The sequence below is a fragment of the Colius striatus genome, chromosome 3 (assembly GCF_028858725.1).
Source record: "Colius striatus isolate bColStr4 chromosome 3, bColStr4.1.hap1, whole genome shotgun sequence".
NCBI lineage: Eukaryota > Metazoa > Chordata > Aves > Coliiformes > Coliidae > Colius > Colius striatus.
In genome coordinates this window covers 41555259-41581934 of record NC_084761.1, presented here as the reverse complement: position 1 = coordinate 41581934, position 26676 = coordinate 41555259, and the positions used below count along the sequence as shown (strand labels likewise).

The 26676-nt window shown below is 43.0% G+C and overlaps 2 protein-coding genes across 10 annotated transcripts in view; both read right to left on the bottom strand.

Annotated features, from left to right (window-relative positions):
- The window catches only part of SLC20A2 (solute carrier family 20 member 2), a 64270-nt gene extending 41451 nt beyond the window's left edge, over window positions 1-22819 (bottom strand). For 2 of the 7 annotated variants that reach the window (XM_061992460.1, XM_061992461.1), the window contains exon 1: window positions 22503-22818. The gene's annotated coding sequence lies outside the window, so the exon portion shown is untranslated. Of the gene's footprint in view, window positions 1-2768; window positions 2895-10638; window positions 10662-22502 lie in introns of those variants that run through there. The other 5 variants (XM_061992454.1, XM_061992459.1, XM_061992458.1 and 2 more) reach the window with 4 other exon arrangements.
- A 490-nt stretch (window positions 22820-23309) lies between these two features.
- Window positions 23310-26658, bottom strand: SMIM19 (small integral membrane protein 19). 3 transcript variants are annotated; one of them, XM_061992467.1, is made up of 3 exons: window positions 26507-26658; window positions 26265-26389; window positions 23310-24145 (listed from the first exon to the last, which is right to left on the bottom strand). In XM_061992467.1, exons 1-3 carry the CDS (start codon window positions 26629-26631, stop codon window positions 24078-24080), a joined length of 318 nt encoding a protein of 105 aa, XP_061848451.1. In that variant the 5' UTR covers window positions 26632-26658; the 3' UTR covers window positions 23310-24077. The 3 variants fall into 3 exon arrangements, with proteins under 3 accessions (XP_061848451.1, XP_061848452.1, XP_061848450.1); XM_061992468.1 differs by lacking the exon at window positions 23310-24145 and adding an exon at window positions 24908-25132; XM_061992466.1 differs by lacking the exon at window positions 23310-24145 and adding an exon at window positions 25170-25307.
- Window positions 26659-26676: the final 18 nt, after the last annotated feature.

Sequence of the window (26676 nt, the reverse complement as noted above, 5' to 3'; positions counted from 1 at the left end):
CTGGACAAAGAGAAAAGAAATACCATATAGCAGGGAATGGCTGATCTTCTGCCCTCTGTGTTGACAGCTGGAAGTCACTAGCTTGCTTCTCTCCTGTGCTCATTTCTGTGTCATCAACATGCCTCTGTGAATGCCAAGTGCAATTCAACCAGACCTGATGGATGTTAGGAAATCCTCACATTTACCTGCGGGACCAACACCACCTTTCCGCCAAGGCCTCCACAGGCGGGTGTGCTATGCCACTGCAGCAGGCTCCGGGTGGGAGAGTTCATACACCTATTAATGCTTCATATAACTCTCCCCAAACCAGTCTGACCTGCACTGCAGCGGTCATGATGCCAACTCACCTGTGGGCACTTGGAGGGCAAAGGAACTGTGCTAGTACTGGGGAGCTGTGGGATCTGAGCCTGGAGTGTGCACTCTGATTACTGTTAGTGCAAAGGGAAATGAATTGAGGCTAATCTGATGGCTGTTGGAGTGAAGGGAAATGCACTGAAGCTAAATTTCAAGTCGTAAGAAGATAATTTTGCATTAAGGCCTGATTTTTAGATAATACAGTTTTCTTATGAACCATAATTAGGGTATCATACTTGGGACGTCTGAGTTGAAGCTCTCAACCGTTTTAAGTGGACTTAGAAACTTATAGAACTTGCACCTCAGTGACAAAAACCTGATTTTTGGAAATGGTAACGATGTCCCTCTGGCTTGCCAGCAGATGATCTAGACACCCCTCTTGGATTTTATTTTATTGCTAGCTAAAACATCTCATTACAACTCTGTCAACACAAAGTGCTATTTCTTCCCTAACCTAGGTAAGGAAGTACCTTGGTTCACACAGAACAACAAGTGAATCCTCAGGAAAAATCCAGAATCTCCTGGTAACCACAAGATCATTGTAGGATGTACATGCACATTTACTAGAAGAGCTCTTCTAGAAACTATTGACAGTACACTTCCAAGTCTAGAATTAGTGAAAATTTGAAAAACAAAGGCTTCATTTGTTATTTTTGCCAAACAAATTGCAGCTAAAGAGAATGCAAAAACATCTAATATCACGGACGAATGGTTAAATAAAAGCTCGTGATGAAGTTCAAAGCCTATGGAAGCAATCAGAAAGCAATCCAACTGTGTGACATAGGGGACGCAGAGATCCCATAAATGTGCTTTAATCTTCACAGAAAATTAGAGAAGAACCTACTGCATTCTTGAACCATACAGATCATCCTGTATACAGCTCATATCATATAAAAATCATGCTGTATGCCGCTCTTTTGCTCTCAGAAGTTATCCCATGCTTCAGCTGGAAACTTTCTCCTACTCCAAATAGGAGAGATTCTGTGAGGTCCCAGTTTTAACTGTTTTGTTTTTGATCAAGTATGAGCAAAAATCAAAATACAGCAGTTAGTGTAGCATTTCTCAAGATAACTCTTAGAACTATTCCACTTTGCATTATGACAAGCCACACAGGGGAGGATGATTTATTTTGCCCTGCGGTATTGAAAACAGCAGACATTTCATAATAGGCAGTGGTATTGAATTTGTACTGACAGGCAGGTTCACTTCTAGTTACCAGTGGCTGAAAAATCTGTCTGAAATGCTTACCTGACAGCAGCTTCTAGGAGACTATTCCATACCTCTCTAATTTCTGTACATTGTTCTTTGTATAAAACAGACCTATCAGGCTTCCCACCTATGTAACAAACTCATACCAGATCTGGCATTCCAGTTTTGGTACTATACACAGCACTGCATAGAAATCAAGCTAGATTTTAAACCAAAGCTACTGACATTGTTCACATCGATAGTCCTTATCATTTCCAGTTAGTACTCAGGCCACAAGACCCACAAATTATCTGCTTTAAATTACTAATATTACACTCATGATATGAAAGGTGGCATTATTCAAGTGGTTCCAGACTGAGAACATCCCTATATGGCTCTACATTACATGCACAGGACTTGTCACAGGGCCAAGCATGATGCAAGTTTAATGCTCCAGTACACAAAAAGCACCCTCGATTTAATTTTTAAAAAGTCAATTACTGCATCTGCAGAAGCAATTTTTGTATCAATCAGTTCCTATTTTAACGTTTGCAATGTGTTTATGCATACTCCACACTACTACTTGATATGGAAACAAGACTGAAGTTGACAGTTTTCCAAGGACTCCCATCCACTTTAACACTGCAGAGAGGGACTGTCACTGCCAGCTCCCAAAACTTCCAGAGGATGCTTCCTTTTCTCAGTCCCTATCAACCTCTGTTCCCACCAGTGAAAGGTCAAAAATGCATATAAAATATTTATCATGAGCTTTGATTGCTGAAAACATTTACTAATAACACACTCAGTAGTCACATTTAAACAGCAATTCTACAAACAAGTGTGATAGGTGAAGTATCAACAAGTCCTTGTGCATTTGCTGATAAATATGTTTTTCTCTAGCTAAAGGACAATTTGATCCTTCAGTGACCAAACAAAGTCTTTCTAACAAGCAAATATTTTTAATGACTCGACACTAAAGAATTTTAAGATCCATTCAGAGAAAACAAGTGTTCATGGTTATGTAAAACATGCTTTATAAAAGAAAACTATGCAGAGAAATTTTTACAACTCACCCAGTATTTAAAAGTTGTTTCAAAAGAAAAGGGAGCTAAGTCCTTCCAGTATTGTAAATACAGGCTGAAGTCTAAAATAGACATCCTATCACTCAGCACAGTCACAACTGAACATGCAAACTTCCAGAGGGTAGAAAGAGGGCTATAACTTACACCAGGCAGTCCAGGAATAAAATTCACTCAAGCACAGGAGAGTACACAAGATAACACCGAGAAGCATCAATGCGAGTCCAGAGTCTTATTCAGTAGGTGAAAATCTGCCTCCTCTTAAGCAAAGAATTCTGCTGGGGGTGGGCACTGATAAAACATAACACTGCGTCATGACTGCACTAGTGAGACAAACCAATCCAACGAAGCTCATATTAAAAGCAACAAAACATTCCTGGTTTTTTTTCTCTCCTCAAGCACAGGCATAGACAAGAAAGGAAATCTCTTTTTTTTGACCACCAGCTAGGCATTTTAGGGTGATCAGGTGACCTTTGAGGAGCCCCAGGTCTTCTATTTGTAAGCACACTTAAACACACACTTAATTCAAGTGCATGTGACAGTAGGGTACGTACATCCAATTTGGAAAAGATGTGGCATGCTTGTTACTTTATCCATGTCAGCAGAGGTCTCACAGGCTACACAGATTGCAGAAAGTTAAAGATGTGCACGAGTTTTGACTGGATCCATGCCTAAGCAAGCAACTTTGCTTTCAACAGTTCAACCTAAATTACCCAATCCAAATTCCTTCAACCACTTTTCTTTAAGCAGGAAACATTTTTTCATGGATATAAAGGCAAAAGCACTCAGCTCAGCTTTGTATGAAATACTTGCTTTGATACTATACAATGCAATTAAGCCATTTCATTCAGCAAAAAGGGAACATACATCAAAACTGCATTGTCACAGTTTAAAAATCCGATGTAAATTTATTTGGATTTGTTTCTGGTTTATAAATGAATGTTTTAAATTAACTATTAGGTTTTACTCCATTCTTAGTCACTCAAAGCCATGTCATCACATTCCAACATAATAAACTTAAGTTGGTAAATTTTATGGATCCTCAACATTTTAGAAAAACCTACTCGTTCATTTAGATTTGCAAATACAGACTTGGAAACACAATTCTTACCTCATCTATTTTTTCAGTTGGAATTAAAGCACATGTCTTAACAAGGAAGCAAAAGTTTTCTAAACTGGTTAAATTCAGCTGCAGATGATGTTCTGGGATAATTTGGTAAATCTGGAAAATGGTTTACATTTCTCAAGAAAAAAAATCTCACATGGATTAGTAATCTTACATCACCTTCTAAAAAGAATTAGGGCAAAACTCCAGCTAGAAATTTGCAATGCAGAAATGACATTAAAAATTCCCAATAAAAAAAGAATTAGAAGCATCAGGTCATGATTCTTTGTAAGAAATGCTGACACTTTATTTAAGATCAATACCCAACAGCTACTGAGCTTGCAGTAGAGCTGCTAACTTTGTGAAAAGTTCTATCTTTTAAGTCTAGTTGCAAAGTCTTTCCTTTTACTACTGTGACAGCTGGCAAATATGCTGCTTAGTTTTAGAAAGCAGAGGTTGATACTTTCACAGTGGTGTTCCCCCATGTACAAAAGAAATGTATTTTAACAAGAAGACTATTAATCTTTTCCTGCAAATCTAGACACATCTTAACACTTTCTTTTTTTCTTTTTCTTTTTTTTCTCATAGGCAGCATCAATCACAGATTCAAGGGAGAGCAATCACAATCATAAACATGAAGCCAGCCCGTATTTATAGGTCTGGATTCCACAGTTTTAAGGAGGTGAATAAACAAACATTGAAACTTTCTTGGAGCACTTATTTAACTTTATAAAGTAAAAAAAAGAACACAAAATATTATTTCATGTTCTCTTTATAGCTGGCAAGTTGTTGATGCCTGCCTTGGAAAAGCTCAAACCCAAATGGTTCAAGTAACCAGTAAACCCACTTCAGTTCTCCTTAAAGGACCACTTGCACAAGCCCAGAGTAACCACCACTAGCATACAGATGCAGGTAAAAAGACTGTTGAAAGGACACATTATTTCGGAGGTATCTACATTGATTTCAAAACCCAGAAGCTGACAATCTGACCTGTGGGAATCATCTTGGACCCAGGAGGACAATAAACTGGAACCATTTTAGTGCCACTTCAGATGAGCCAGCCTGACCACAACGGTGGTTTCTTGTTGACCTAAGCTCCAGAGCTTGGTCTACACACAAAGCAAAGGATATAATAAACAGCACAGAGAAAAGGAAATATCTTCAAAGTTTTTGTTCTGCTAAATCAGCATTGTAGACCTCAGGCATGGGAAAATTCAAGTCAAGATGAGCTGACCATAAAAAAGAGGAGTTACAATTTGGGATACCACTAAAGAAGCAGGCAAAGGAAAGTTTATACGACCACAAAATAAATTATGAGGATCAGCTTTTGGCAATGGCAACACCAGTTTGGTTACCATCAAATCAAATATTTGTAGAAATTATATATATTACAATCTTGATCAGATATCATAAATATTTTTAAATTGTAAGTCATTCTGGTAAATCCACAACTGAGAGATCCCTGTTTGACTCAGCAAACCCATGCCAGGCAGATTTATAGTCTAGTTTAAATAAAGTAATAGGGCATGACAATTTAAATAATTGATTTTAAACCCCCTTTGTTTTGCGTGTCCACAAAAGCTATTTTCTGAAAGAATCCCAGGTTCCCATTAACCAGTAACCACTAAAACAACATTAATTTGCAGCTTAATGTAACTTTTCTATCAAATGCAACCGGCCTTTTTGCCAATGGGAAGGCTACATATTGGCACAATTATCCTTGTTTTAAAATACATATATTTTGAGCAGAAAATAATAGGGAGTGATTATAATTTTCTAACATTAAAACCTGCAAGAATTGGAACCTAAATACCTGTAAATTGCATTTGCTCAGAAACAGAAATGCAATAAAGACGTCCAAAAGGACGTTTGCAGGATTGCGGCAACTTGTGCCAACTTGAATAAGGCTATTGACCAGCAATGGAAGCTCTCAAGCTTTCACATACCTGCTGGTACTCAAAAATTGGAAGTCATAAGCAGCTGAAACCAAGAACATTTTGTTTTCCTTATCAGTATTTGTGCCATTGACCCTGCCTGGGAACCCTTATTTACCCTCAGTCTAGAAGTAATGAAAATAAAATTAATGAGGCATGAAAATGGGGTGCAGATAACTGCACAGGTGTCACATAGTAGCTCAAATATATCCAGCTCTTGCAATACTCTTCTTCCTGGTTTTGAAGGCCCCGTTAATCATCTACACCATGGGGAATTGAAGTAGGGCACCACACGTCAGTCATTACCTGGAAGTCAGTCTTGAGCTCCTCAAGGCTAACAGAGATTTTACACAGCTCTGCCTAAAACAGCACTGTTTCTGGGTGCTTCGGTATCTCCATTGTGCCTAACAGATAACAATAAAACTTTATCTGCTCTGCAGATAGCAGGTATTTCCAAACACAGTTCAAGTTGGAAAGAGCTGCTTCCAAACAATAAAAGGACATCTGCTTTTGCATTTTGGGTAGCAAGCTCCAACCCATTCTATTATCTACCAGTATAACCTCCAAACAGAAAGAGATATATCCATATTTCACTGCAAGAAAAAACATCTCAGAGGCCCTCTGGAAAGTCTAATGTGGCAGTTACGGAAACTAGAATGTCATTCCGCATTCAGGGATGCATTAATTCCTCTGCTCTGAAGAAGCCAACTGTTTGGATTGGCTTTCTTGACAGCTCTGAACTCTGTCACACTGTTGTCCAAACCACTTTTTCCAGCAAGCCCCCAGGCTCTCAAAGAGGACATCTTGAACTACTAAAAGAGGATTCACCCTGGCAAGGAGACTTCCACTCCTGATGGTCGAGGTAAATTGGCTGCGCTTGCACAGGCATGCAGTGAGAGCTGCCATGTTCCAGAGTGTGACTCTGATTGAGATCACATTCATCTATTGAGTGAGCAAGCCCTGGGAAAAAGAAAAGGAGGAATCCACAAATGGAATTGCCAGAGGCCAAGGCTGGAGCAGAGAATGACACAGGCTCTGGGTGTTGTGTGGCCTGGGAGAGTCAGGCTGACTCCAGCTTCTGCCACAGCACAACCCTGTGCTGAGCCAGGAGGAGTTCAAAGGCAATAAACCCGTGTTCAAGGAACCAGACCTTGGCCAGCACCAATCCAAGTCCAGGTTCCTGGCATTTATCGGACTGCTGTCACCCAGAGACTGAGCATACTACATCCATATTAAGCCCAAGGAAAGGAGTGAACTGCTGCTATGAGCCTCCCTGAGCTTAAACAATCACTTCCCCTCCTCAGTCCCATATCTGATGAAAGCAATGAGCATGGGCAAAGTATTTCTAAAATCCCTGGCTACTCCTGACAACTCAAGAAGCATTATCCTGAATTACTAAAAGACCTCTACTGACTTTACACAGCACATAAAAAACTGCCCATGAAACACACTTGTGACAGTCCAAAAATACTCATTTTGCAAATTTGGAGGCTTATGCAAAGATCCCCTTAGTACAAAGCCAGAGCTTCGGTGCCAAAAGACAACAATGCAAATTTTTTCAGATAAAGGAAACTTGATACCTCAAGCCCCAGATTGCCTGCCATTTCCATTTTGGTTTGGGTTTCAGAGAATAACTGCGGTGAAGTCTTTTCCCATTGACCAAGAAAAGATGGGCTGCAGCTCCCCAATTCCAGCAACTTCTCTCTTCAAAGGGAGCTGGAGTGAGTGAGTAGCTATCAACATGCCAAACCACACTGGCTGGCTCTCACTGACAACCTCAAAAATTGGTGTGGTCAGCAGGTCAGAAGACCAAGCACTGGTGAAATGAGCCACCTGAATGCCAAAAGGAGGAGAGGAACAGGGGGTATAACCAAAAAGAGGAGGGACAATGACACTCAGGGGTGCCAAGCAGGGTTGTGGAAGTAGATGAGGCCAATACATTGTGGCAGTGGAATTCTTTGCTATTTTTTTTTCCCAACAAATATTGCAGTAATAAAGATGTTAAGGTGGAAACAGCAATGAAAGCAGTGATGCTGGCTTCATTTGGTAGGAAAATGAGCCAAGTATTACACCAGGAGGCTGGTCACCATGCCTAACGCTGTCTGGAGACTATGCAAAGAATGACACCTGCCAACTAATAGGCCTGTTTCCCCTGTAAAGTCCAGTAGCTACTAATCTCTGTTTTTCAGAGTCCATGTAATGGCTCACATCTATCCCCTATAGCCTTTGCTGCTAGAGACATGAGGAGCATGATGGTGAAGCAAAAACCTTGAGTTTCACCTATAAGGCAGTGTTAACATGTTCATCATAGGTTCACCATGGTACTGGAGCAAACGGGGCAAACAGACTTTTCACATTGGCTAGGAATTAAATCACCACAAATCTAACTCACCAAAGAATGTCCCACAGTCAGGGACTTGACTCAGCAAACATCTCCAAGAGGAACCTCATGAGGTTCAACAAGGGCAAGTGCAGAGTCCTGCACCTGGGGAGGAACAACTCCGTGCACCAGTACAGGCTGGGGATTGACCTGCTGGAGAGCAGCTCTGCAGAGAGAGACCTGGGAGTCTTGAACTGAACATGAGCAAGGAATGTGCCCTCATGGCTAAGAAGGCCAATGGCAACCTGGGATGCATCAAGAAGAGTGTGGCCAGCAGGTTGAGGGAGGTTCTCCTCCCCCTCTACTCTGTCCTGGTGAGGCCTCATCTGGAGTCCTGTGTCCAGCTCTGGGCTCCCCAGTTCAAGAGGGACAGGGAACTGCTGGAGAGAGTCCAGTGTAGGGCCACCAAGATGATCAGGGGACTGGAGCATCTTCCTTAAGAAGAAAGGCTGTGGGATCTGGGGCTGTTCAGCTTGGAGGAGACTGAAGCAGGATCTCATTAATACTTGTATTTTAAAGGTGCACGTCAAGAGGATGGGGTGGCACTTCTTTCTGTAGTGTCCAGTGACACTGGGTAATGGAAAAAAGATGGAACATAAGAAGTTCCACTTAAACAGGAGAAAAAACTTCTTTCCTGTGGGGGTGAGGGAGCCCTGGCACAGGCTGCCCAGCAAAGGTGTAGAGTCTCCACTGGAGGTTTCAAAATCCGCCTGGACACGTTCCTGTGTGACCTGATCTAGGTGGACCTGCTTCTGCAGAGGGCTTGCACTAGATGATCTCTAAAGGTCCCTTCCAACCTCTACCATTCTGTGATTCTGTGACTTTGCAAGGTCAAGCACTTCTGTGATGCAGGTCAAGAAAAGCTAGGCTTTACCCTCTGCAAAGGAAATGCTTCTCCTTTCCAAAAGTTAGTGATGAAAATCATAGGAAAAGTGGAAACCAGTTTGGTATGGGATCTTGTTATCAAGAAATCTCTCCCTCAGATGAGTTACTGCTCATGGAGAGATGGCTCCATGTTTTACCCGGGCTTTTCCTTGGCTGGAACAAATCCTGGTGACATTAGCATTTGTGCTTCAGCATCTATGTCCACATACAGTCTTCCTACACAGGTATGGGCAGGACAAGGGGATACATGTTGCCTCCAGTGAACTGACAACTGTTATTTTCTGCAGTAAGAGCTCAAACAGCTGGAATGTCTCTGCTTGCTGACACAGAGGCTATGAAGATAAGAGAAAGGCATTAAGGTAGCAGAAGTTATTAATTTCTTTGAGTATATGGCCCCAGCAAACAGCACCAGTGGCTATGTTCATAGCTAAGCTGTGCTGATGATAGCGATGCTGCTCAGAGGAAGAAAGATAACATGGATGCTGCTGAGAGATCAGGAATAGCAAAGGGGATTCCATGAGGAAACATCCCTCTTTCCTGCCTTTCTGGAGAATGGTGAGAATCAGAACTATCTGTGCCAGGATCCTGCACTTCCCTTGCAAAAAATGGCCTACCCAACAGCAGGAGTGGCACAGTGCTGATACTGACCTCTCTGCTCCATACAAAAACTGAGAGAAGAGCCACATCCCTTCAAGGCAAGGTGCAAATTCGCAGACAGATGAAGTACTGGAAAAATCATTAAGCAAAAAAGGAGAAAAGAATATTTGTTAAAAACAAATAAAATTAAATCTGTGGCAGCCAGCTGTGACAACCAGGCCACATGAAGAAAGTCATCTAGAGTATGGAAGCACTTGTGGAGCACATTTCTTGCCAGATCTGAAAGGGACAACCATCTACCTCTATCATGCTGATAAGAAAAAAATCACTCACTGTTACCCATAAAACAAATGAGCAAAAGGATCATCATATTAAAGAACACTGAATAAAGAGGAAAAAAAAAAGCATATGAATTTTTTTTCATTTAAAGAAGTAAACAAGGCATCTATAATAAACAACTTGTTGCTTCTGATCACCAGGACCTTCAGAAGTCATAGAAATAGTTTCTGCTTCCCTCTCTTCTACACGTAATTAAAAAGGGAAAATTAATTACGCCTTTCTTTTTAACTGTCAATCAGTTCCTCAGCCTTGAATTAACCAGATATTGAATTAAATCAAATTACTAAAATTATGTGAACAAAACAGTTGCTCTGAGACGGTGGAATACATCACTCTTACAATGGGCTTAATATTTCAATCAACACTGTCTCCAAGCATTTAACCAATTATCTCCCGTGATTTGATTTTGTTCTCTTTAAAACTTCAGCAGACATAAACACTTTTGAAACACTTCATTTAATATAACTAAACAGATTGCAATTAATTTGGGCTATTTTTTTGTTTCTTTTTAATCTGAAGTACAAGGGGTTTAAAATAAACATAATCCTTTCCAGTTTTAAAAACTTGTCAACCAAGAAAAATGTATTTCCCATTCTCCAAAATAACCCAGATCATAGACCATTTTGCTTGCTATGGTACATTTAGTCTGGCATACGACAGTGGCATTAACTTATTGGGAAATGCAGGTGTGCAAAAATCCACTCTATATTTGCGTTACAACATAATCATCAGTTGTTGGCAAATATATTTAAAATATGAGAAAAATTATGTACTGACCCACTGGCTATGATCCTAATCTGGAAATTCACTTTGCCTGGGATTCTCTAGATTTTATTCAGAAAACATAAAGTAATTGCACAAAATCAGGCACAGTTCTCCATCAGGAAAGTCCTCCTCAAGAACATGGAAAAACTCATACCAAGAGTGCCTCATGGGTCGATCTAAAGAAAGCAAATACCATGAAAGGAGAAATGCTGAAAGAAAGCTAGGTGAATGCAGATGTGGAGGCAACATGGAGAAAAAAGAAATGTGCAGATTTACTTGTTCTGGTCAACAAGAGGAACTAAAGTTTATTGATTTCAGTTTCAGCAGCTAAAAATCCATGCAAACATTTTTATATGATACAGACAATACTATCCCATATTCCAATTTCTATCAAAGTAATAATATAAGGTAGTATTTTCTCACAGTCATTGTGATTCACTTATCAAATAATACAATAAAACCTATGTAAATATATAAATAATATTAAGTGCAAATAGTTTTTGTATCCAATTGTCATTTAGCCGTTCAAATATATGGAAATATCTAAGAGACTAAAATCATAACTGTTAGCTACAAAAATAGCTGGACACATTCTCAGCCACTGTCTCTCAACTGTTCCCTTTATGTCCACTGTAAAACTATCCAACACACTAATCACATCTATTTGGAAGAAACTAAAATTACATGATTTCAAACTATTTTCATTAGAAAAACAGTCATTTAACAACTGCTTTTACTCTTCCATCTAATCATATACTCTTAAAGGCCAAATATTCAGTCAGTATGCAAAAATAACCATAGCCTTTTATTAAGGATAAAACATCAGATAAAAGTTCACAAGAAAAATAAAGATGCTCTTTGCCTCTACCAGTGGCACTGTCCAATATAGGCAAATACATTTAACTTTTAAAACATTAAATACATCTATGTCAAAAACCTAGTTACTCTGTATCAGTGACTTACTACAATCAAGACTGTTCACAGCACTGGAAGTTGCTGGGCTGTGTAGGTAGTATGTCCTTTTTGATGCTTCGCGTGAAGTTAAAAACACTACCTTTCCAAAAATCTCTCCCCTAACTCAATACTAAATAACCTGCATTTAAAACCCCCACAGCCTTGCCAAAAAATCTTACCTATCTAGAGTATTCTTGTGACCACCAGTCAAATAAAAAAGATTGAGCTAATTAATATGTGAGTCTGACATAAATCTATGAACAGTGTAAGAACAATGCATTATAAGGTTACTAAAACTAGAGGGATAACTATCTTTTTTTTTTTCTTTTATCTATGCACCTGTCACACTTTTTATGCAAAGGCTGTTTATTAAAAGCAAGCAACCCTCCCCTGATTTCCTGTTTCATCATGGTCTGACCTTTTCCATATTCAATGCACGTTTCTACAAAAAACTAAAATTGATTTCCAGTACAAAGCAGCAGCTATCTAATCCACACATAAAAACTACAGAAATGTTCTTCTCTTCCTAAAACAACCTTGAAGTCATGATTGTATTAAAGACACAGATGTGAGGGGATTTTTCAACTTCCAAACAGATATGCAAACAAAGTATTACAATCCAAGGGTGCAGGTAAATGAATAAGCAAGTAAACTACATGACGTTTGTGCAGCGTCCTCCCAAATCCTGCAATCCCTTCTAGAAAGTCTGGGTCTACATCTCCCTCTTCTTTACTCATGTTCTTCTCACATGGCTTGGTCTCAGAAACTTTCCATGCCTGTAACGGAAACTTGAGCCAACTTCTTAAATGTATGATTTCTTCATCTCCACTCATCATCCACTTCTGTTTCTGAGAAGCTCCTCATCATGACACCTGTATCTCAAGAAGCAAAATAGGAAACATCACAGGGATGAAGCAAGGAAAGATGAATAAAAACAAGCCTCTGTGTCTTTAATAAAATCCCAGCTTTCATTCAAGTTCCTTTTAGGAAATGAGATTTCATTTCACAAAAGCACAAACTAGATACGTAAACATTGTGCGTCAAAATTGGGGAAATCAATGAAATCTCCCAATCTGCACCTCCATTCCTGACAGGACGAGCAGAAGAAATTCTGTACCAGCTAGCTGTATGTGCTGTGGAAAACATTATCAGCTGCTAAGCTTGCAGAACTAGTCTGCAGCAGCCAGCTCAACTAAAAGAAACTGCTGACCCATGGACTAACTTAGCCCCTACTGAAAACAACGCATGCGCATGCATGTCATCTCTACCGAGGACTCCTTTGTCCAAGTAAGTGGAGCTCTAGCCCACAGCTGAGACCAAAAGGCAAAGATGTAAGCCTCTCCTCTACTTTCCCCACTGCTTCTTAATCTACATGACTTCCACAGTCCACACAATAGCAAGTATCAGAGGAGATCCTTCCTCTGCATTACAGCAGTTTAACTACAAGGTGACAAAGGTCTAATGGATTTTCAGTGTGTCTTTGTCCCCAAAATCACGCCACAAAGTTTGGCATCGGGTTGGAAGGGACTTGGCTATCTGTTCCCATCATCCAAAACTTGGGAGCAAGCAGGCCCAAAGCAAACAGCAGCACTAACAACAAAAAGGCAGAGGGATGACTCATCCGCAAAAGGGAGACACAGCCAATTCGGGTCCAAACAAGCAGCCCAAATCATTTGCCTGCCTCATGATTTTGCCCCAACGCTGAATGCAGGCTGCAGAAGAAATTATTTTTTCTGCAGTTCCTCCAGCCATGCAGCCTTCTGGGTAGAGAAGCAGGCACCAAAACCATTCTGCCGGCCAGCTCCCAGTAAAAGCATGAAAGCAATTTTATCTCTTCCTTTTAAGGCCATCTTTAGATAAACATTAGCACCAAAATCTCTTCCCAGCAGAGGCAGAGCAGATCCTGCCTCTTATCAGCTACCATCTCAAATTCTCAGAATTCCACCTCCCATCTGAAACCCACCTTTCTTCAGCAAAAGCATTTCACAGCAGCATGCTGATACATCGCGCATGCTTCACTCAGAAAGACAGCATAGTCCAGCAAAACAACACTCTGGTTATTGCAGAAACAATAGCTGTTCAGTAACCGGACAGAAACGAGCAAAGATTATGTGTCAAAGAAAAATGTATATTCCCTCAATTCTGAACTCTTCAAGAAGTCCTTGCACTCCAAATTGCATAGGAAGCAAACAGGTCTGAAAGCCCTTGCCTCAGTGATCATGCCTACTATTGAGAAACAGGCTATTGCTTACTCAGGAAAGGCAACTATCACAGATTTCAAGAGCTTACAGAGCACAAAAGCTGAAGCAGCCACACATGTCCAGTCAGCAGGACATCCAGAATGTGTCCAGATACCATCCTATTTTATGCCACAGTGATCCTTAATCTTTTATCATGATGATCAGTGTATACAAGAAACAGAAACCATTATTTCACTGTTTCATAATTATCATAACTCCATATTGTCTCCGAGCATCATAAATTAACTGCAGTCAAGTAATTTAATTTATTATTGACATCCTCACTCATTAATCAGATGTCTGCACTCAGCATATGCACCATTACATACAGATTACAAGACATCCAGGCCTGTCTCTGCGGCATGCAGAAAAAGATTAATAATTGTCAAAAAGATCTGACGCTGGCTGTTACCTGAAACAATGGAGGAATTTGCAGTTTTCTTTTCAAGAGACAATTTACTGGCAGGCTGGCAGATCTAACTTTGATCTTCATAGCAGCCAACACCAGCAGAAGAATTTTGTAGCTCAGTAACAGAACACAGAAACTTGACGGACTGTTAATTCAATTACAATATTTTGGCAAGGAAGCCTTTCTCTTATACCTTCAGGAAACTCTTAAGATTAAACAGGGCATGTTTTAAAGGCACCCACGCCTCAATCATCTGGTGTAACTATTCATGCACCTAATAGCTCTGAGAGAAAAAGTATTCCACAGCAACTTGCTTAGAAGACTGATATTCCTCCTTGTTTCCCCAAGGAAACAGTCACATACATAACCACACGGACTGTCCCATGCACAGAAATTTAAATTACAAGGCCAGTTTCAAACTAATCTGCTGGAAAAGGATAGAGATTTCACAGGTACTTGGCTCCTACAACAGGCTTGTAGAAAAAAAAAAAAAAGACTGCTGAGGCACTGTGCTGTTGGGAAAACTGCAGACACTAATGATACTGCTGTGTAATGGAAAGAAAGAAAGAAGGGAGATGTTGAAGGTACCACAGTGCCACTAAAACTGAGAGAGCTGCAGGAAACTCCTGTTCACTAGTTCAGCTGCTCACAGAGCTCCTTTTTAAAATATGGGGCAATACAGCAACGCCTTATGTGCCTGTCACTTCCATCTTTACGTGGGCTGCTGCTGCCATTTTAGCAGGCACTGTGCAGCACTTCTTAAAGGCACTTGGTCAACAGTCGTCCTTTTTTGCCTATGGGAACCGGAAAAGTAGTCATGCACTGAAGTACAGATGGCCTCAGAAAACTCTAAAGTAATTTTTTTAAAAAAGCTGTTTTCAAACCCTTTCAACAAGATCCTACCCAGACAGAGCAAGTTAGGCACTGCCACAACAGGTCAGATTGCTGGTCAACCCATTTGAGAATCCTGCCTCCTGTGACTGGGACCAGATGCTTCAGAAGGTGGAACAGCTTGGGTAGTGAATGACATGTAATTCACCCAAAGGGGAAATTCCTTCCTGACCTCATCAATTAGCATGAAGGTTTATATGCTTAATTTATTTTTAATCCTATTTGCTGCAACTCTGGACATTGTCATTACATATATAAACGTCCAGGTCTGCTTGGAATCCGACTAAACTTTGGCCTCAGTAATATAATGTGGTATAATTACACCAGGTTTCAAATGCAATGATTTTTCAATTTCATTTAACCATCTCTTTGGTCTTGCACTAAGGGAACTAGCACAGCTACTAACTACCCCTCTTCACCTTCTAAAGGCTCCAGCCCAGCTTGCACCACAAGCTCTCCTACCACAGTGTTCTGTTTTAGAGTGGGAACACAATCTGAAGCCCTTTAAGGTAACAACGTAGCAACTTCCATCAGTTATCCAGCAATATGGCTAATGCTGAATTTCTGGGATCTGATGGAAGCTGTCAGCTGCACCAGAATTTCTTCCAGATCTTGCAAGCATACTTTTCTGTTATTTTCCACTCCAGAGCTGTCATCCTTATAAGCAGACTGTTTTGCCCAGTGTTGTGCTCCTTGAACCCCTCCTTAGATTCTGAAAAAATTAGTTATAAAAGAAAAGCAGCTGGAACACAAAAAGACAAGCAGCATATCATGCTGGGCTTTTCAAGGTCACACAGGAACCTCTCCTTCTGACAAAAGATTACACACCCACCTCCACATAATAAAGAGCAACAGTGTCCAATCAAGCCAATCTCATTTGGCTCTTGGCTTATGTTTCTGTGGGCTGTAGGTTCCTCTGTGTAGTAATTTTAGCCTACGTTGTTAATTATGGATGAGCTCATAATGTATTCAACATGATAATTATGCCAAGTACTCAATAAAACTCCCATGAAATTAGTCATTGCCATTTCTGCTCATGCAATGCTTGCAAGACATCAAGGTATAAAGCCACACCTTCATTCCACAAAAGCTTAGTGGAAAAAAAACCCATAATGATGTATGCAAGCAGTAGACAAGAAAGCTAAAGCAAACTTGAGGTTCTGGATCCTCTTGTTTCCCCAAAATATAGTCCTGGTTTCAGTAACTATTTGGGATGCATTTTCTTCTCACAGCCTCTGAAGCTAAAACTTTGGATACCAGGCCACAGGTTCTAAATCCCAAAGTCTTAAGGACCAAAAGAGTAAGTCTGGCTGATATCTCATGGAAAGGTGGCCCCCCAAGAAGATGACAGTGTTTACAGAATCTGTGAGAACCACCACACAGCCATCGCTGTTTTACCACAAGTGTTTTGATTATGGGCTTGGAACTGGTGAATTACAGCAAGAGAATACTTCTTTGCCTCAACCAAAAAGAAAATTACACCACTTCATCCCCCTCTATTCTGCCCTGGTGAGGCCTTGTCTGGAGTAATGTGTCCAGTTCTGGGCTCCTCAGCTCTAGAGGGACAGGGAACTTCTGGAGAGAATCCAGCATAGAGCCACCAAGATGATCAGGGGACTGGAACATCTTTGTTAAGGAGGAAAGGCTGCAGCAACTGGGACTGTTCAGCCTGGAGAAGAGGACACTGAAAGGGGATCTCATTAATACTTAAAAGTGTTTAAAAGGTATATGTCAAGAGGATGTGGCAGCATTTTTTTCCTATAGTGTCCAGTGACAGGACTGGGGGTAATGGACAAAAGTTGAAACACAAAAAGTTCCACTGAAACATAAGGAAAACTATTTCATTGTGAGAATGAGTGAGTCCTGGCACAGGCTGCCCAGGGAGGTTGTGGAGTCTCCTTCTATGGAGATTTTAAAAACCTGCCTGGACATGTTCCTGTGTGACATGATCTAAGTGGACCTCCTTTAGCATGGGGGTTGGACTAGATGAACTCCAGAGGTCCCTTCCAACCCCTACCATTCTGTGATTCTATGATCTTCGGGTAAACAACGGAAAGAGAAAATTGAGAGAAAACTCCTGTTCCAGCCTATGGTCCATAAACAAAAGGTGTTCTTTAGTGAACGCAACAGCACTAACAGAACCAGAAACAGGCACAACTTTGCCAACTGTTAGTTCATTAAGTAATACAACCACATACAACTTTTTTCTCTATTTGGGTATTGTATACTGATTAGAGTCAGTAAAAGCACAGGTCTCACAGTGGCAGTTAAACTATCCCATAGCGTACTTCTCAATGATCTCCCCATGTTGTTTAACAGGCAGTGTTAGAAACTCTGCTGAAGAGTGATGCTATTAACACTTTCTTTCTACGAGGTCATAAATGCTTTCCTCTTCTTCAGTCTCATATGTGTAAAGATGACATACGGAACCGAGTACTTCTACAGCGCTCTTAGGCAACGCTCAAACAGTGGTACAAGCCACAAGTTTCATAGCACTGTCATACCAGCTTCTGATGAGCCATCAAGTGGTTTGCCTTTGGCACTTCAGGATTTGCTGAGGTTGAAAGAGAAGACAGTAACGATACAGAACAATTCTCCCATCAGCAGTGGCAAAAGTAATCTTGGAGGTCTTGAGCGCAACACTTTTACTGGATTTGGGTTGTTACTGAATATGAAGTCAAAAAGATGCAATATTTTCTGTTCATCTTGTATAAAAAAAGAGTTTGGGTGTGGAAATCTTTTTAATAGACCCAACAAAGGAATTTTTGTCTGCTAGAATTCTCGATCTGTTGTGCTAAAATTAGCTTTAAATAGATGTACATTACAAGCAGTACATACTTTGCCTAAGAAAAAAATCTGCTGGCCACTTAGGGATCATGTGACCTCGGTTATTTAGTCAAGCCAAGAACATCAATTATTCCAAGCCTTATCTGACCGTAGATTTGGATCTGTTTAGCAAGGGCACTGCCACATACTAAAATGCACAATGAGCCACAGCTCCTTACCAAAGTGAGAGAAAATTCCTGCAAGCAACAGTTGCTCTCGTTCAGCAACATGATCACAAAGAGGCAAGACTGAAAAAGCCTGTGCCTCTGCCTCTACCTTTTCAACATTCCCTCTGAAAAGAAAAAGTGACTCTTCCTCATCTGTCAGTCCACTCTTCTTTCCATATTACAGTAATAAAGAAATCAAATGCCTTGAGCACTCCCCAATGTCCACCAACCAAAGATGATATTCTTACTTTTTTTCCCCCCACTTGAAGCTTTTCACCAACCAGCAAAAGGGATCCCCGCGTTCTGCTCTGTTTTTACAAATGGTGTCAGAGAAGTTGGCTCTAATATTGCTCATCTGAGCATATGCCATGATCTGAAGCAATAGCAAAACTGAGTTGTTCAAAGGTACTTAGTACTCTGTGCTGGATAAAGTTCACAGCAGCTGTTCAAGTCCCAAAAAGACATCCGAGAGAAGTGCCATAAATAAAAAGATCACATGGATTCTCCCATTGCACAACCAACATACATCTTTCCTACTCAGGAATTTATGCTTCACACTCTATGCTGTCAATCAAAAGCATATTACAAACTATGTTTTGAGGATGATGCACTGCAGAGGATATTTTGGAAAGTAACACAGCCCTCCTGCCAACTGGGTATTTTCAAAATAGGTATTCTATTCCATTACAAAAAAGACAAATGTTTCTACAGTCTTGTCTAAACTGCCATCTTTCTCAGGGGCAAGCTATAGACCCACGTGTGCCTTCTGCATATTGTGGATATCTAAAACCAGTTCCAGAAGGGAACTTCAGAAGTGCAGATGTAAGGTATTTTATCAGACTCCAAGTTCAGCAAATCCCTAACCTGAGCAGCCCTTCTTTTTAGGATTCTTCTTCATTTCACTGTTAGATTAAAATTAAATCCAGTTCTCCTAAAACATCTCATTCCTACGGGAGAATCACTTTTCAAAGTAGTGCCTGGCCAGAATTGAAAAAGAGAATAGATGGCTATTTTATAAAAATTACACTTTTTTTCTTTTTCTGGAGTTTTGTCCCAAATTGCCTTCGAGGGCTTGGTTCAGAAATTCCACATTCAGCTTATTGTTTTTTCTCATTGTGAACTAACTCCTTTTAGCAATTCTGTTAATCTTGGAGTTTGAAGTTATTTTTATTACAGTAACGCCCAGAGTTTAGACATTCCATAAAAAGATCAGGAATTATTTTTATTAAAGTAACACCCAAAGCTTAGACATTCCTTGTAAAAAAAGTAAGCAAAGTAGCTTCATTCTTAAAAAGGTTCCTAGCCTTTCCCTTGTAAACACAGATTTCACTGAGACAGCTGAATACAGAAGTTCTATCTGCCTTTTTTTAATCAGTTAAAAAACCCACAACTTATTAAGGAAGAGGCTTTTGCTCTTGACAAAATGTGTGGTTTTTCTTGTCTTCTGTCACAGAAAACGAAGAACCAATTTCCACTCCTCGATGTCAGGTTTCTCAGGAGACATTTGCACTGGCTTTGAGGTGTTCTGCCAGTGGTCAGTATCTCTGGTCATGCTCAGTATCTGTCCTTTAGCCAGTAGGAAATCCCATCGACCCAGGTGACACCAGTTTGTGATGAAGCTTGTTAGACTACGAGAAGCTTGTTCTTAGCCCTTAACACTTATGCCACCAAAGAAGTGGGGCTACAAAGCACAGGACCTTACCTTCATTCACAGGGGCCCGTGGCACTGAAACTTTCCACTCTTCACTGGCAGCCTTGTCCCAAGGATAAGATCAAGCGCTGCCTTTTTGTTTAAGCGACTATGTTAATGAACTAGGTGACATCACCCAGGTTCCTCATCATGACGAAAACATGGTTGAAGTGTTTGGAAAGGAAAGGGAATGCCTTTTGATCACTACTTCCAGTTCGGAGTGTAAGCAACCATGGCAGTGTGTGGGCAAGCCTTCCCAAAATGCTATTGCTCTTTAGGCACAATAGGCCAAAGACATGACAGAGTTAATAATATGTTTTCTGACAAGGAGCTTCTACCCAACTGAAGAAGGCACGTAGTGACAATTTTCAATCTCTTTAATGTAGAAATTAGGGCTGGGGCAAAACCTTTTCAGTTCCTCCAAAAGAGAGGTTGACACCCACCTTTCTCTCTGCAGCGTGTATAATTTTAGCTTGCTCAATAGCAGCGGCACTCCTGAACTCAGGAGGACTTTTAAAGGAGCAATTATGATCACAGAAGTAAGCTAATGTGAATAAACTGCCCAGGCAGCAGGGAGACATTCCAGAGCCCTGTGCTGTCACCCGGCTTTTGGCCAATGCTGCTTAATCATACATGCAAAATGCAAATTAGAGAACCACTCATCGTATTTCAGAATATTATCAATTTTACACTGCACTGAAGAAGCCTCTCTGCAAGCACTGGGATCTTCTCCCCATTTTAAGAGCTTCTATTGGTGTCAGTAGTACAAGTGGTACAGCAAAGGCTTCCTCTGTGGGTTTTCCCAAGCGATCAGGCACTTTTGGAAGGGAAGTTTGAGAGTAAGTTTAGCACCACCCAAGCATCCCATTGCTGAAATCCATAACTCTTATGGCGATGAGGTACCTCAGCAGCTGCTACAGAATACCTCTCCTCTGGGCTCAGCCAACAAATGCCAATTCGTATTATCTGGGCATGTAACATTGGACTGAAACTCAAAATGCTCATGGCATGGGAGGAAGATATTTTTACTATAAGGCCCACAGAGTTTATGACAGCTTCAGCTTTAAACACAGCCACACTAATAGCTTAGAAATGTTGAAGACCCCCTTGAGCTTTGTCACGGAATGTCTAAAACTCTATTCAAAATGCTTTGATCTTCTGTGCAGCACCGAGTTTAAAACCTAGCCAGACACATTTCAGCTATGAGGAGAGAGATGACTTTACCACAATGTTACAAAAGATTATAGTTTTCACATAAGATTATAGAGTCATGGTTGTAACTCCATCTGAAGATTGCATTTACAAAGACCTGACTGTCCAGCAGCTCCCACGGACATAACAGAGCGGTCAGATTCTCAAAACCATCCCAGTTACAACTGAAACTTGTTAAATGTTTTTTTTTTTTCTTTTGCAGTATCTTATAGTTGTAACTGCCTTGAAAGCCTTCACTTGCATGGTTTGTGTGATCAGAGGCCACTAAATCTACATATCATAGCAGTATTGGGCAAGCTAGAAAGATTTGCCTCTGTACAGCATTCTCAAAAATAAACACAACTAAAGATAACTTTGGCACAATTTTTGAAAGGTCACAAGCTTTCCCCTTCCAAGAATAATTCCACATGAAGAAAGCTCTACGAGTTTGAGAATCTGTTCCTGTGCATGTCTACAAGCCTGACTATTGCAAATGGAGGCAAAAAAAAAAACCCAAACAAAAAAACCCCTACCAACCCCATCTACTGTCTCCATCCTATCTGCCTTTGCTTTTAGGCATCAGATTTTTACTGCCAGTTAAAGAAAACACCCTTTTTTTCTGCATGCAAGACTGAGAATTAACGGGAAAAAAAAAATCGTTGCAGAAATGTGAGGTAAAAGTTCAAAAGCAGGCTGCTCCTTCTGTCCCAAAGCGTACTTGCATGGTAAGACTGAAATACAAAAAGCCTAATAACGCAGGGTATAGTCTTGCTGGGACAAGGCTTCACTAGCCACACTTGAGTCAGGAAAACGAACCACTGTCTGCCCCTCCCTCCTGGCTCAAGCAGGATTCTTCTAAAGCCCCAGCACACACAAAAGCCACGTGCCCTGGAAAAGCTGTTGCTTTTGTTGCTTCTCCTTCAAAGCGTTTTGTCTCGACAAGTAAGTCTTTGAGATGCTTTGTGCCACTCGGTTCACGAACACGAGTGAGATTTCTAAATGGTCTGCAGTGCTTGCAGCTCAGCTGGGAGGAAAACTGTAAAAATACTAACTACAGGTAGGAAGGCGGCTGGGTTTAGGAAACTGGCAAGAACAGGTTCATTCTGACGTGCTGCTTTACTGAAAGGCAGGGAGACGCACCGCGTGGCTGCGGAGGACGGCAGCCCTGGCGACCGCCACTAGAAAGGTCCCGTCCCCGCGCAGGGCCGGGGGACTGAGCTCCCGTAACGCCACGAGCCCCGCGCCGGGACAAGGCTGCGGCGCCCACGGAGCGACGCCGGGCACAGGATGCGGAGAGCCCTCGTCCCCCGGAGGATGGAGGGGATGGGAGAGCCCGCCTGCAGAGCGCAGTCGGCTCTCGGCCCGGGCCCCGGCCCCCCTCCCCGTCCGCCCTTTCCCGCGTGACGGCGGCGCCCCGCGCGCCACCCGTGAGGCGCCCGCTCCCCTCCGCGCGGGCGGGCCAAGGGAAGGGCGCCCCCGCGCGCGCGCCCCGGCACGGCCCCACTCACCGCCCGGCGGGCGCCCTCCGGCCTCCGAGCAGCGGTAGCGGCGGCGGCGGCAGCGGCGGCAGAAGCCGGCACGGCCCGGAGGCGGAAGCGGCCGCAGGAAGTGAGGAAGTGAGGTCGGCGCCAGGTGGGAGGTGAGAATGGTGCTTCCGGCGGGGGTGGATGGGGATGGGGGCTGCCGGGCGCGCACCGGTGTCCCGGAGTTTGGGAGCCGCGTCTCTGCCCCACGTAAACGTCGATAAGTAATGGGGAGATGGCGTGGGGCCGGCTCGTGGGAAGGAGAGGGCACCGGGAGGCCTCCAGGGCGGCAGCGGGGGAGAGGGCCGGACGGCGCACCGAGCCGCCGGAAGTTCCGAAGCCTCCCCCTCCCTGCCACTGCGGAGAAACGGCGCTTCTTTCCGCCGGGCCTCGGCCCCGCCGGGTCGCGCTGCTCGGCGACACGCGGGACAGCAGCCTGCGGGGGCCGTGGGCGCAGACGGCAAGGCTTCCCTCGGAAAAGCCCCTCTCACGGGACAAACTGGCTTCGCTGTCTCCCTCCAGACGGCGTTTTACTGTACCAACAGACGCTAAAGCACAGATAATTTCAGTCTAACAAACAGGATGTGGTGAACAAAGGCAAGTGTACTCATACCCGACTGGAACTGCAGTGCCATTTACCACGGCTCTGAGACACAGAACTGGGGGCAAAACCCCTGTCTTTTGTGAGCACGTGCTCCCAGCTCTCAGTGCCGTGTTTTAGCATTCTGTTCACTGCTTTGCCTGCTCAGGGCATGTAACGAGGAATTACAGCATGATACATCGTCGAGCAAGTTTCAGTTCTTAGATGCTTTTATTAAGAAGTAATTTCTGCAGTACTCTTTACATTAGCCGATTTTGTGATTTACTTAGAAAGAAACTGGGGTGTGATCTTTATGCAAATTTTTATAGACAATCCCATTTTTTAAAGCAATTGCAGTAAATGAAGCTAACCCCCATTGCTATTAAAGGTACGGTATTGGCTTTAGCTGTCATCTTGATGTGCAGTTCACTGTGTATTTCTCAAAGTCCCTCTAGGAAGGGTTCACGGTATCACACACCTACCTCCCACATAAACACAGAGCACTGAATCTTTTTGTACTACCGCCAACGATGCTTCTGGCCCTGGAAGCTATTTGCCTCTGCTGGGCGGGAATGCCTCAGCATCTTCACATATACTGAACACATACAGCACATTCAACACTGCATGATCAAGGAAACAAAAGGGTTTCCAGGCAGGTAGGTACTGCCTTGCTTTCTCTAGAGCATCTTGCCAGAGAAAGTAAAAACCAACTTCCAAGGTGCCGGCAGAGAGAGAAATAAAACATCTGTAAGACTGCACCTGTCTGCCCTCAAGAGGTTTCTCTGAGGTCTTCCCTACTTTCATGCTGGATGTTTCAGCGGGCACTCTGTTTTCTTCATGGGACTCAGAGAAAAGCTACTGAGAACAAAGTTTTTAGGAGAGTCTCCTTCCTTTCCCCCTTGCCTTCGGCTACACATCAATTAGGAGGCCTCTTATCATCAGCACTGGAAATGCATCCTGAGTTCCTACAGTTGTGGGTTTCATTCCACCGAGAGCTGTATGCTTTCAGTCTGTTTTGGTGGCTGCTGCTGCTGTTCATACTTCCGTGCTGAAAAAAAGAAACACCGATCAACATTGATACCATTTATTCTATACATGTATATATGTATATGTGTATGCATATATGCATATCCATATATATACAGCTATAAATACGATAACAAGACTAGATAACATAATTTCTGTGCTTAGCCACACAAGGGGAATTTTCAGTCACCATGTGGAACCAGTCCTTTAGCATTTGGCCTCAGAAAGGCCCAACAGTAGGGTCATAGCAAAATATCAGTAAATTAGTAGCTGAGAACTGTGATTCCATTCAGGTCCTTTCATTAAAGAAAAAAAAAAATTAAAATGAAAGCCTGTAGTTTCAGAAGTGCTATTAGAGATGACTTGAAGGACTTCTTAGTCACCGGATTGATTTCCACATAACTTATCCACAATATACAAGCCACAAATTAGCAAGTGCATTGACTTAAAAATTAGTTTGGTTAGCGAGGCAAAGGGAGATCAAAGAGTTGTGTGTGGTGGAGCAAACACCAGCAGCGAATGCCAGCAGGCACTCCTCTGTAGGAAGCATATCCTTTTTTTTTTGTTCCTACAGAAGGCAATGGCCTGGTTTAAGGATCTTTACATTACATCTTCACATTTAAAAGTTGGTTCCAACTCATTATTTCTTGCCCATATTGCGTCTAGGTGTGCATGTGTGAAACAAGTACGGCTATTTCTCTGAACTGGATCTCAAATGTCAAGGGCATGGAGCTTTTTCCTGTCTCCATTCTGGCCTTCAAAATTAAAATGACACTGGCAACACTTGTTGGTACTGTAATGTTCTCATTTAATTTCAGTTGGTGAAGCTGAATTACTCTTGATCCTATAGTCCTTTCAACCCTTACAAATCCATCACATTTTTTGCCTGAATGACAGAGCCCAGAGGGTGGTGATCAATGGCACAGAATCAAGTTGGAGGTCTGTGGCCAATGGAGTTCCACAGGGATAGGTTCTGGGGCCAGTCTTGTTCAACATCTTCATCAATGACCTGGATAAGGGGACAGAGTATACCTCAGCAAGTTGGCTGATGACACCAAACTGGGGAGGACTGGCTGATTCCTCAGAAGGCTGTGCTGCCATTCAGCGGGATCTCGACCAGCTTGAGAGTTGGGCAGAGAGGAACCTCATGAGGTTCAACAAGGACAAATGCAAGAGTCCTGCATCTGGGAAGGAACAACCCCATGCACCAGTGAACTGCTGAAGAGCAGCTCTGCAGAGAGAGACCTGGGAGTCCTGATTGATAATAAGCTAAACATGAGCCAGCAATGTGCCCTCGTGGTCAAGAAGGCCAATGACATCCTGGGATACATCAAGAAGAGTGGCCAGCAGGTCGAGGGAGGCTCTTCTCCCCCTCTACTCTGCCCTGGTGAGGCCTCATCTGGAGTCCTGTGTCCTGTTCTGGGCTCCTCGGCTCAAGAGGGACAGAGAAGTGCTGGAGAGAGTCCAGCACAGGGCCACCAAGATGATCAGGGGTATGGAACATCTTTCATACAAGGAAAGGCTGCGGGACCTGGAGCTGTTTAGTCTAGAGAAGAGGAGACTGAGGGGAGATCTCATTAACATTTACAAATGTCTAGGTGGTGGCTGTCAGGAGGTTGGGACATCCCTTTTTTCTAATGTAGCTAGCAACAGGACAATGGGTAATGTGATGAAGCTGGAACACAAAAAGTTCCATTTAAACATAAGAAAAAAACCTATTTCACTGTGAGAGTGACGGAGCAGTGGCACAGGCTGCCCAGGAGGGTTGTGGAAGCTCCTTCCTTGGAGGTCTTCAAGACCCGCCTGGACATGTTCCTATGCGACCTGATCTAGGTGAACCTGCTTCCGCAGGGTGGCTGGACTAGATGATCTCTAAAAGTCCTTTCCAACCCCTACCATTCTATGATTTGACACAACATTGAGACATTGGCAGCTTTTTTTATTTTCCACATCGGATTCGTTTTGACAGCTAGGAACGAATCGCACAGCTGCTCCCGCTGCTCCCTCACACCTCAGTCCTGTGCCCCGTGCCCTGCTGATGGAGTGCCACAGGACGGTAGTGTACCATGGAGGATGGCGTGGCTACAAGTCCACTTCGACAGGACCCGCCCCGCGGGAGCCCAGTTCCCTCCTTGGCTTACCGATGGAGTACATCTCCAGCTGCTGCCGCAAGCGGATCTTCTTCATGCTGTCGTAGAAGTTGGGCTCGGGCGGCGTCTCGGCGGCTGGAGGCAGGGTGAAGATGCGCATGATCCTTCTCTTGTTCCTGGGGCAGGGGGACAAGGAAGGCGGTGAGGGGCGGCACGGCCGGGGCGGCCACACGTGGGGCGGCGCGGCCGCTTCCCGCCGGGAGCCCTCGCCCCGCCCCCACCCGTCCCCTCACCGCCGCGCGTAGACGAGGAGGGCGAGGCTGGCCAGGACCACCAGCAGGTAGACGTTGGTGGCCTCGTTCCACGCCTCGTGCACCGAGTAGTCGATGGCGCCGCTGTCACCCGCCGCCGCCGCCATGGCGGACACCGGCCGCAGGGACGGCCCGCTGCCGGCGGGAAGTGA